The sequence below is a fragment of the Eulemur rufifrons genome, chromosome 2 (assembly GCF_041146395.1).
Source record: "Eulemur rufifrons isolate Redbay chromosome 2, OSU_ERuf_1, whole genome shotgun sequence".
NCBI lineage: Eukaryota > Metazoa > Chordata > Mammalia > Primates > Lemuridae > Eulemur > Eulemur rufifrons.
The window spans coordinates 73,197,451-73,209,896 of record NC_090984.1 but is presented as its reverse complement, the minus strand read 5'-3'; the positions used below and the strand labels follow the sequence as shown (position 1 = coordinate 73,209,896).

Sequence of the window (12,446 nt, the reverse complement as noted above, 5' to 3'; positions counted from 1 at the left end):
TTGGCCCGGCCGAGGACTTTGCAGAGGCCAGGGGCGGGGCGGGGCCGGCCCTGATTTCGCTGCCACGAGCTGCTCCTGCTCGGCGGAGAAGGCTGGTTTTGTACGGCGGAGGCTGCGACAGGCTCAGATCTTGTAGGGGAGGCACTGAGGTAAGGATCGACTTCAGGGCCGCCTCCTCTCGCTCCCGGAGGGGCTGCGAGCGCTCAGCGGGAAACCCGGGCGGGTGGCGGCGGCGGGCTGGCGGGCCGGGGTCTCGGGGTGGTCCCGGCTCTGCCCCCTCGGTTCCCTGGAGCAGGCGAGGCGCTCCGGAGGCTGCAGCTGGGTGCAGTCCGGCGGTGGAAACGTTGAGCACCGAACATGTCACCCTTTCACCGCCCTCTGCTTCGGTCTCCCGGAGGCCTGGGGGCCCGGCCCCCCTCATCCAGCTCTCCTGGATTATATGGAAAGATGGGAGTTGGGTGAAAAACAGGCAGTTCGAGCATCTCGCCCTGCACCCACCCCCGTCTCCTGGGCGACCAGTCTTCTCTACCCCAGCCCGTCATCTCTTCTGGAGACTGGGGCTTCTTGATTCATTCCTTGCATAATCTGCCGTGCCCTAGACTTTGAACCGAGATGATTTGTCACCCGTAATTCGACCTTGGGACTTAAAGGGGTTAACGATAAAAGTGCTAGGTAAAGCTGATTGCTTGGGCCTTGATTACAAATAGAAAGTTTTCAGACAGGACCAATCCTATCTAAGAGTTTTCCCGTTTTGGTGGGAAAGGTACTTACTTAAGTCACGTCTTAATATACAGGTAAACTCGAGTGGGGGTGTTGAATTCACGTTTTAACGTGAAAATTCCTCGGCCTCTGCCCTCCACCATGAATAACTAGCCACATTAATTTGTGGCAGAAAAAGTTTTAGAGTAAAATGCACGTTAAGTCTTCCTTCTTTCTCTTCTCCAGTAGTGTAATGATCATCATTTCGGAAGTCTAACCATTTTTAAATTGACGTACAGAATTTTACAATTAAATAGGACCTTGTAGATTTCTGGTTCAAATCTCTGAGCTTACTGGTGAGATCGGAAAGGTAAACTGTCCAGGATCATAAAGCTAGTCATCAGAAGTAACTGAAGAGGGTTCATCGAGGAGGATTTTACAGCTGAAAAGTAGGAGAGGCACATTTGTTGAGTAACAAATAGACCCGATTCGAAGGAACTCAAGTTTTACTTGCAATTTTGTATGCTTTTCAATTAAATAATATATAAAAGGGCTAAAATGGGAATATTGAAAAACAGTTATACTATTGGCACGCATTTGATATACTAGGTTAAAGTGATATAATGCTTTGCTTCTTTGCTTTTAGTTTTATCATGAGAAATTATTTAACTGAAGTAGTTCCTTGAAAACACCGGGGGGCCAAAAAAAAAAAAAAAGTAGTTTTACAGATTACAAATTGTAGTGAAAAATGGGACTTTTTTTTTTTTTGAGACAGAATCTCAAAGCAACCTCAAACTTTTGGGCTTAAGCAATCCTTCTGCCTCAGCCTCCTGAGTAGCTGGGACTACAGGGATGCGCCACCATGCCCGGCTAATTTTTTCTATATATTTTTAATTGTCCAGATAATTTCTTTCCATTTTTTTTTTTAGTAGAGACGGGGTCTTGCTCTTGCTCAGGCTGGTCTCGAACTCCTGAGCTCAAACGATCCTCCTGCCTCGGCCTCCCAGAGTGGTAGGATTACAGGCGTGAGCCACCATGCCAGGCCGGGACATTTCTTTAGAATGGTCTTTTGTATCACTTAAAAAAAAATAAAGACTGGTATGTAAAGTTTGCATTCTAATATAGTGTGTGAATAATGTTTATTTGGTTTGATGCTTTTATGCTAACGTATGTTAATATTAGGGGGAGAGTGCTTGTCAAATAATACCATTTTATGTAAAGCTAGTTTGTAAAAGGACTTTTTCAGATATGCAATTATTAGACATGGGACCATGCTGGCTAATTTTGTACTCAAATTAGTGATTTTAAGATTGCACAATTCCAACTTTGAAAAGGTGAAGTCAGGGAGATGTTGTCCATGGCCATGTAATTGGACCAATTTAGAAAAAATTTTCTGCTGGAAAGTGAGAATGTAAGAAATATAATGGATATAATTTAGCAAGCAAATATGATCTTAGAGCAGAGAGATTGAGAGAAAAAAGTGTGAGGAAGAGGAGGGGAATTTTGCTGACATGTCACTCAGATGATATTTAGTATGTCTTAATAAAAAATAAAGATGTAGAGTGTTACCTGTTGTAGAAACTTAAACCTGGCTGTTGCCTGTGTGTGAATGTTTTCCTACTAAGATTCCCTGAACCTTTCTAAGTGAGGTTCCCTAATGGTCCTAAGGCAGTGGTTCTTAGAACATATTTACAGTCTTAAACAGTGAGGATCCAAGGAAAAAAACTGGCTTAATAGAAGACAGGTAACTTTTCACATCTCCTTCTGCAGTCTGTTGTTACATAATATTTTGTTTTGGTTGAATTGTATGGAGGAAATGTGGCCTCATATAGATAATGTAGTTGGAAATAGAAGAACTATTTTAATCTTTTTCTGATACTTTTGCATATTCTTCTTTGATACTATACCAAAGTTGATAGAGTTTTAATTAAGAAATTAAAAGTTAATTGCAGTGTGGAATTGGAAGCCTTGGAAGTGAACTTTTTGTACTCTTGTAACATTAAAACCCATGGGTCCATCCTGTACTTGTGTTTTTTTTTTTTTTTTTTTGAGACAAGAGTCTTGTTCTGTCGCTTGGGCTAGAGTGGCGTCAGCCTAACTCAACTCATGGACTCAAGTGGTCCTTCTGCCTCAGCCTCCCAAGTAACTGGGACTACAGGTATACACCACCACGCCTGGCCAATTTTTTCTATGTTTAGTAGAGACGGAATCTGGCTCTTGCTGAGGCTGGTCTCGAACTTCTGATCTCAAGCGGTCCTCCTGCCTCTGCCTCCCAGAGTGCTAGGATTATCCTATACTTTGAATGGATCATCTACCCATGCATGATATTTTAACATTATGAATTGACCATTTGGAAAACATTGCTTCACTGAGTAATGTATTAGTATATCTTCCAAATGTTGACATGTTTCATTATACAATGCCAATAAAAAAAAATCACATTATTACAGTGATCTCCTCAGAAAAAGCTTTACATGTTAGGAATCTGTCAAGCCCAAAGAGTGGATGCAAGTTTTCAGAAATTTTGATATTTGCTTGAAAGCCCCAGTTTTATCATACTGTCAATTGTTTTCCATAAAGTAAAGTGACAGGCTCATTTCATCCATTTTGAGAAAATGTCTTTGAAATACCTACTACTAGTTATATACTATCTTGGGAGAATTGAGAAAATAATCATTCAAAACATTTTTTATTTTGTGTTTCAGATGAACAGCCATGATTGGTCTAGGATGTTTGGGTATTTTAATGCTTTTTGCAGTTGCATTTTAGATACATTTTAGATCATAGGAGCAATTAAAGAATAAACAGAAAATTTCATTTGCTTTATGTTTTGTAGAAATGAAGGGGAGGATTGCCTCCTAGAATTTGTATTCACATCTGTAGCATGGAAGTCATTGCTAAAAACTGGATCTCCGCCTTCCCTCACCTCAGGTTATTTTTTCTTTATGACTGCTTGTGTTATAACAATTTGGCATCTTCTAATTCCCTCTAACCTTTGTTGGATCATTATCTTTCAAGGGCTACTTTTCCTTGGAAGCTTATACCATCCTTCTCAAAGTTGTCTTCTGTATTTATCTTCAAAATAGTCTTTTCTAAATAAGTGTGGTCTTAGGATTCCTCTTTACCCTTTATACACCTTTGAAAATCCACGATCTCTTTCTTTTGTATTTTTTTTTTTTTTTCCTTGTTTTGAGAGAGAGTCTCACTCTGTTGCCGGGGCTAGAGTGCCATGGCATCAGCCTAGCTCACAACCTCAAACTCCTGGGCTCAAGCAATCCTACTGCCTCAGCCTCCCAAGTAGCTGGTGCCACTATGCCCAGCTAACTTTATATATATATATTTTTAGTTGTCCATATAATTTCTTTCTATTTTTAGTAGAGATGGGGTCTCGCTCTTGCTCAGGCTGGTCTCGAACTCCTGAGCTCAAACGATCCTCCCACCTGGGCCTCCCAGAATGGTAGGATTACAGGTGTGAGCCACCGAGCCTGGCCTTTTTTTTTTTTTTGGAGACAGAGTCTCTGTTGCCTGGACTAGAGTGTGGTGACATCATCATAGCTCACTGCAACCTCAAACTCCTGAGCTCAAGCTATTCACCCTTCAGAGTAGCTGGGACTGCAGACACCAGCCACCATGCCATGGCTAATCTTTTCTGTTTTTTGTAGAGACAGGGTCGGGGGAGTAGAGGTGTGGGGGTTGGGGGTGTGCATGTCTCACTGGCTTCAAGAGATAAGTGCTAGAATTATAGGCATGAGCCACCATGCCTGGCCACAATCTCTTTTGATTAGCATAAAATTCTCTAGTTGTCACCAAGATGCTGGCATGATAGGAGAAATAGTGTTTTCTTTCATTTTTATTTTCTTACTTATTTTAAGGAAGACAAAGTTCTTAGCTGCTTGGAATACTCATATTTGTTAAGCTTCACTTTCTGTAATTTGTATTATCAAAATCTGTTTGAAAACTTTTCTAAAATTAAAATTGTTATATCTAACATTTTTTTCGAATAATACCTTCCTTCCCTCACTTATATTTTAGAATCAATTTCTTGTCCTACTATTATCAATCTTTATATCCATGTTGTGTTTTCTTTTTCTGCCACTGTAGGTTCATAATTCTTAAGTTCTTTTTTTTTTTTTTTTTTTTTACGAGACAAGGTCTCACTCTGTTGCCCAGGCTGGAGTGCAGTGCCATGATCATAGCTTACTAGCTCACTGCACCCTTGAACTCTAGGGCTCAAGCAGTTCTTCCCACCTTGGCCTCTCAGAGTGCTGGGATTATAGGTAAAAGCCACCACACCTGGCTTCTTTAGTTGTTTTAACTTGATATCCTTCGTGTCTGCCACATAGCACTTGAAACTCTTTATCCTTACACACCTTCGACTTCCTTCCATGACTAACCACTGTTGCAGTTTGAGACCATGAAGGAGAACTGTTGCCTAGGTAGGAATCTGGCATCTTAGGTAGATAGTACAAATGGAGAAATGTCTAGATAGTGGACCCTCAACAGAGTGGCATCCTCTTCCCCTGGTAGTAAACTTTAAATTATTATATTGAAATTATATATCTCAAATTAGAGCGTAATACACTCTCATAAGCTGAAATTTTAAAAAATATTCTGAATTAAGCTTCTGCAAAAGAAGTTAAACAGTGTATATAAATCGTGAGGAAACAGCATTTATCAGGCATTTTATTAATTGTGACACAAATAACCTGTATTTGCAAAGTTAAAAAATTACCTGTCTAACGTAGAAGTACCATGTTTTAGGAAAATCTTTTTGTTATGCACCATTAAGCATTGTCTTCTATAAAGTTAAGTGGAAACTTGTTATGTTCTGGATAGAAAACCATATGTGTTTTAGAATTTTGTAATTTCAATATGTTTGTTAAACTGATGTGACTTAAAAAGCCGATAATCGAAAACTTAGGATCTAGATTTTCCCACTGTTTTTGCCTTTCTTTCCTATCACCTTTATTTTTATTTATTTATTTTTTTTATTCAGTCTCCGTAGAGACTGTCAAAAATTGCCAATGCTGACTATATTTCAAGTCGTCATGGCGGGGTATTGGGAAAAGTTTTCAATTAGCAATAATCATGCCTCGGATAAACCTCATTGGCCACATTGCTGCCACTGCGCAAAGCTCCTATCACCTTTAAATGAACAGGACACTTACTATTTGTTGCCATGGTTTTTCTAAAGAGTTAATAAAAAAGTATAAAATACCTCTTAATGGACCTAATGGGCATTGGGTTCTGTATAGCCACTAATTATTTTGTTATGTAAGTGGGATTATTTTTGCTTGCTAATTTTTTTCTGAAATAAATATTTTCATTTGGTCATGATTTCTAATGTGTTAATATTGCTGAATGTGGGAAAAACATACTTTTTTTTTTTTACCTCTCAGATCTGCTTAAAAATGTACTTATTTTCAATCTTAAGTGAATCCTAGATTTTTAAATCTTTTTTAATTTTGGTACAGAAATAAGAATCAAGCTCCACAATGACAACCTATTTGGAATTCATTCAACAAAATGAGGAACGAGATGGAGTCCGATTTAGTTGGAATGTTTGGCCATCAAGTCGACTGGAAGCTACAAGAATGGTTGTTCCTGTGGCAGCGCTATTTACACCACTGAAGGAGAGACCTGATTTACCACCTATTCAATATGAACCTGTTCTTTGTAGTAGGACCACTTGCCGTGCAGTTTTGAATCCTTTATGGTAATTAAAATACATGGAAAAAACTAATGTGGCAATATGATTCAAAAATGTAGTGTCTTTTTGGCTCATTTATATAAAAATACCTTTGCTTTTGTTCATAGTTACTTTTTCAAATTATGAGGTCAAAGAAATTAAAAAAGCTATAAAATTTTAGGATCATTCTAGTTGTAGTAAGTTGATAATACAAAGCCACCAAATGTAAAAGTGTCACTGTAAAAACCATTAGATCTTATCAGTATTTTCTAGATGGTTGTGCTGGCTATGTATCAAGCCATCTTGTGCATTAGAAAAGTATAATTGAGTGGCATGGTATTGGAAAAATTTTATGATTTCTTGTTGCTGAAGCCAAAATCTCAGAAATCATCTTTTTTTCCTCTTTCTACTCCCTCTCCCCCATCCAATGCGCTAGCAACTCTGATTGATCTCCTTTCAGCACATTATGGACTCTGTCTCTTATACTCAATCTCTGCTAGTATATCCTGCTTCAGATACCACCATCTTTTTCCTGGGCAATTTCAATATCCTTCTAACTGGTCTCCCTGTTTTCATTCTCATCTTTCAACAGTCTATTTGCCACCCAGGAGCTAGGGTTTTATGAATGGAAATCAGATTGTTAAAATCCTCCAATAGCTGCTGCTTATACTTGGAATGAAAAATCCAAACCCCTTATCATGACCTGTAAAGCCCTACATGATCTAGTCTCTGTGTATATTTCTGCCTTCATTTTGTGTTATCCATTTTTCTTATTCTCATCTACATAATACCTTAACTCTATTGCCCTCTTTCTGATCCTCAAACATACCAAACTTATTCCTTCCTTGGAACTTGTACAGTAGCTATGTATTCTGTATGGATTGCTCTGTCTCCAGATTTTCCTGTTACTGGTTGCTTTTCATTCATGTCATACTTGTCTATTTAAGAAGGCTTTCCTTTAGCCCTTCCAAATGCATTCTCACATCCTGTTTTGTCTTCTTTAATCTTTGTTATCACTATCTAAAAGTATTTTGTTATTTGTGCATCTACTTGTCTTTTTTATGTCTTTCTCTTCTAGAATGTAAACTCCATGAGAGAGGGAACTTTTCTCTCATGCTCACTGCTGTATCACCAGCACCTAAAATAATGGTTGGTACATACTAGGCATTCAGTAAATATATTTTTGACTTGAATAAATGTTTTCTAGGTCTGAGTGTAGATGTTACTAAAGTCATTTGAAGAAAAAATAGTACTATCTGAATTTTTTTGATGTTTGCTATATATTAAAAGTTACTGTACATTCACCGTTTAGGTGAACTCGTATATGTTCAAAGTATGAATTAGGTATGGGCAATGTCTAAAAATACATGGCTTTTAAAGATCACTTTGAATGCATTCATGTTTTAGAAAGATATTAATTTTATTGACACTAGAATTCTTATAAAATTGAACTGAAACTTGAGCTAATGTATGTTTTCTTTTCTTAAAACAGTCAAGTGGATTATAGAGCAAAACTCTGGGCTTGCAACTTTTGTTATCAAAGAAATCAAGTAAGAAAATCCCCATTGTAGCTGTTAATGCTATAATACTAGTCCTGTAGAAAATGCATATTTAAAAAGAAAGATAAAATAATTATTTTTCGTATAATGAAAATACCTATTTTTAAAATAGTTAAATGATTAGAAAATAATTATTTTCAGTTTAAAATTTTATTACTCTTTATGGCAAACGATTTCTTAAAAGTGTTTTTTTTTTTTCTACCTGTAGTTTCCACCTACTTATGCCGGTATATCTGAACTGAATCAACCTGCTGAACTTTTACCTCAGTTTTCTAGCATTGAATATGTAGTTCTGGTAAGAACATAAGAGCAATATTTAAGAAAGTTTTAAATATCCAGTAATTTGCTTTATACTAAAATAATTATTAAATTGAGATGACTTAAATGGGATCATTCTTAATTCTCACGTTGATTCCATGGAGCATTTCAAAGGTAAGAACTAAAAAAAAAAAAAAAAAAAATCAAAGGTAAGAACTATCAGGATCAGTTTGAGCAAGGTAATTTCTCTGTTGTAGTAACTTGATTAGTGGCCAGGATACTGGGGAGGGTGGTGTGATTTGCTATATTAAGCAGATAAATAAACAATAGAGTATCAGTCTTGCTTTATAGTTGGAAGTTCAGTTCATAAATACTTAGTATCATTCTGTAGTTTGCTAGTGTATCCCCAAGTCTAATTATCTAATTAATGAAAATATTCTTGCATTGGTCCTTGTTAGGAAAATCATATTTTTTCTCTCTGAACAGCTTTATATAGTTGTTTGTATATTTAAGTGTGGAAGTAATAATATCTCTTATGAATGTTTTAGAGGAAACAGAATTATGGTTCACTTGAGCTATTCAGTCATTTGTCCAGTCTGGCTAGTTTCTAGTTTTCTGAAAATCCAATTCAACTTTAGATAATTATTTTATAAAAATCACCTCACTTTGTTTTTAAATTTTGTAGTTGTTATTTACTTTTATACTTTTTCTTTTCTTTTCTTTTTCATTTTTATAGAGACAGGGTCTTATCTGTCACCCAGGCTGGAATATACTGATGTGATCATAGCTCACTGTAAATTTGAACTTCTGGGCTCAAGTGATCCTCTTGCTTTGGCCTCTCAAGTAGCTGGGACTACAGGCATACACCACCACGCCTGTTTAATTGTTCTATTTTTTGTAGAGATGAAGTCTCACTGTGTTGCTCAGGCTGGTCTTGAACTCCTGGCCTCGAGATCTTCCTGCCTTGGCCTCTCAAAGTGCTGGCCTCTCAAAAGTACATGAACCACCATGCCTGGCCTATTTTCTTATTTTAAAATTAATAAATACTCATTAGAAGAAATGAAGCCTTATGCAGTTAAATAAAATGGAAAGTGAAAATCCCCTCTGTGTAACTGTGCACAATGTTTTTAAACTTAATTTTTCACTCAATGATGATATGTCTTCGAAGCTCTCCATTAATGCAGCACATATAATCTATTTCATTTCTGAAATGGCTTTATTAGGATTACATTGTATATATTATTTAATTAGTTCTACATTAGCTCTTATGTATGTGTTTAAATGTTAATAACTTTAAAAATAATCTTGTTTTTTCTTATTATGGCAAATTTTTTTAAAAGCGTGGTCCTCAGATGCCTTTGATATTCCTCTACGTGGTTGATACTTGCATGGAAGATGAAGATTTACAAGCCTTAAAAGAATCCATGCAGATGTCATTAAGTCTTTTACCACCTACAGCTTTGGTTGGACTTATTACTTTTGGGAGAATGGTGCAGGTTCATGAACTTGGATGTGAAGGCATTTCAAAAAGCTATGTCTTCAGAGGAACAAAAGATCTGTCTGCCAAACAACTGCAGGTAAACAAGAATGGTAGTTTCAACCTATCTGTTAACATCACTCTATATATGTTGATAAATGTCTCCTGGATTTATGTTTCTAGATAATATTTTTATTATGAATGACTAATGTAATTGCATTATAACAAAGGCTTTCATTTTAGTGTTGACATCAGTTTTCTTTTGTGTACCTTAAATTGTTATCATACAGATTGAAGACCCTTCACTTTTAACTATATCTTTAAAATTTAAAGTGAAACTGAAGCTATTTTACTAGAGATTTAAAGGGCTTATAGAATAGTCATGGTGAAGGCTAAGAGAGAGCAACCATAGAATATTAACCTTTGTTTCTTGACATCTCACTTAGGAACTAAATACTTTTAGTATGTTTGGCAAGGGGAGATATTTTGAGACTTTAGAGTTACTGGTATATGAACTGTGGGTATAGATGTTTTTCAATGATTTTTATCATTGGGGCAAATTGAACCTTATCTTCCAAGGCAAATGATTATGTGTAGCATACGAGGATCATCTGGGGATATTTTTCAAAATCTTTATTCTGCCCAGAGATTTTGATAGTCCATGAGAGAGTGAGTGAATGTATGTTTATATTAGTGGTGGTTGGGAGGATAGGATTATTCACGTAAATATTTTGAAAAAACTTTCTAAGTAATTCTGGTACAACCCCCAGTTGAGAATTATTACCCTAGAAGATGTTAGATAAGCCTGAGATAAAATTGACAAACATAAAATCAGACTTCAGAGGCATTCAGGTAGACTAAAATGAAAAAGAAAGGAAAAGATTTTTGAGGATGACTCTAATTTGAAGCTTGGCAGACTGGGATAGTGGTGCTACAGTGAACTGAAAGAATGTACTGGAGGAATTGCAGGTTTGGATGAGGAGGATAATGAGTAGAGGATGAGTAGTGAATAAAATTTGAGGAGGTGGAGAAAATGGAAGTTTGTTCTTTGAAGAGGTTTGTTGTTGAAGGTAAGGAAGAAGTTAGTGTGGGAGTTTGAGAGAGAACTGAGCTAAAGAGAGATACTTTAGGAGGAAGGACACTTGAGTGTGTTTATACAAAGAAGGGAAAGAGACCAAAGAGGGTGAGTGAAAGCAAGAGTGGAATGAGGAGTGTGAGGTTTTAGAAGACAGTAGAAATTCCTTCAGGAGCACAGGAAGCAGAGTACCTTGGAGAGCAGAATCATCTGTTTCCACAAGAAAGGAGAGGAAGTGGGCCAGTTTTAATCTCTGTGCCTTAGGTTTTTTCATCTGTAAAATGGCCATGATACTATCTACCTTACAGGGTGTTCATCAGAATTAAATGGATTGTATCTTTAAGTGTTTGCTATTGTTAATGTTATTATTAAATTATGAATTTATTTAGAGTGGTTTAATGTTATGATTGCGGAGTACGTTTTACTTAAATTATATAATATGTGTAGTATATGAAGCATCTTTTTTGCAGTAGGCAAGTGAATGCCTGCATACTAAAATTTTTTTCTTCATTAAAACGTTTTATCTGCTTTCTCTATACCTCTGGTTGATAAAAGCCTGATATTTGCTGCCTAAATAGTCCTGGATTCACATCTTTTTGTTTTCATTTCATTTGTGACAGGGTCTCACTCTGTTGACTGGGCTAGAATGCAGTGGTGTCATCACAGCTTACTGCAACCTCAAACTCCCCAGCTCAAGTGATCCTACTGCTTTAGCCTCCCGAGTAGCTGGGACTACAGGCTCTTGCCACCACAGCCAGCTGATTTTTCTGTTTTTTTGTAGAGACACATTCTCACTATGTTGCCCAAGCTGGTCTTGAACTCCTGGCTTCAAGCAATCCTTCCACCTAGACCTCCCAAAAGTACTAGGTTACAGGCGTGAGCCACTGTGTCCAGCTTCTTAAATCCTTCTAGTTAATGATCTTGGGTTGATCTCTTTGCGAATTTTCTCATCCTTCATGGAAAGGGATGAATAATACCTATTATGCCAGATTGTTATTAGTACTCAAGGGAATAATGTAAGTGAGAATTCTCAATATAGTGTAAATGCTTATAGGGCTTTATAGAAAAACATGGATTAAAATCTTGCTTTGTTACTTACTGGTTGTATAACCTTGGGCAAATTACTTAGTTTTTCTGATTGTTAATTTTCATTTGTAAAGTAGAAATTAAGAAATCTACTTTATTATGGTTTTGTGAGGAAATAGTATATATAAAGAATTTAGCCCAGAGTCTTGCACATAGTAAATCCTTAGTAAGAAGTTGCTGTTCGTGGAAGGAACTAGGAAATACTGCAGGAATAGTTTAATTTTATCTTTGCAGATCTTTAGGCTTTGTGATTTTTCTATTACATACTTACACTTTATTACTTCGTGATTAAGCATTTATAGATTCAAGAAAACTTTGGTACAGTAACATTATTTTCATATGTCTGGAGATGAATTGTGCACATGTCTGAAATTCAACACAAAGTTGACAGTTTGGTTCAGCATTAAGTTAAAAAATTAAAAAGTATACACGTTAGGTACCTTATAACACCATTTATGCGATTCCATGTACCTCTCCTTTATCATACTTATTACAATTGCAGTTCTACATTTCTTTAATGATTTAATTAATTCCTTTCTGTTTCCAGATTTCAATTTCCATGAGGGCAGGGATTATTTATTTTTTCACCATTATATTCTTGAC

The 12,446-nt window shown here is 36.6% G+C and overlaps 1 protein-coding gene and 1 non-coding gene across 2 annotated transcripts in view; one reads left to right on the top strand and one right to left on the bottom strand.

Moving 5' to 3' along the window:
- SEC23A (SEC23 homolog A, COPII coat complex component) overlaps nt 1–12,446 on the top strand; it is a 59,583-nt gene continuing 47,137 nt past the window's right edge. Inside the window, exons 1-5 of the mRNA XM_069464447.1 lie at nt 1–149; nt 6,174–6,415; nt 7,881–7,938; nt 8,156–8,242; nt 9,546–9,782. Of these exons, the coding sequence (XP_069320548.1) occupies nt 6,195–6,415; nt 7,881–7,938; nt 8,156–8,242; nt 9,546–9,782 (603 nt within the window). The 5' untranslated portion in view covers nt 1–149; nt 6,174–6,194. The remainder of the gene's footprint in view (nt 150–6,173; nt 6,416–7,880; nt 7,939–8,155; nt 8,243–9,545; nt 9,783–12,446) is intronic.
- Nucleotides 5,696–5,836, bottom strand: LOC138380963 (U4 spliceosomal RNA). Its single transcript, XR_011232925.1, has one exon. It is a non-coding gene; the product is annotated as a U4 spliceosomal RNA (small nuclear RNA).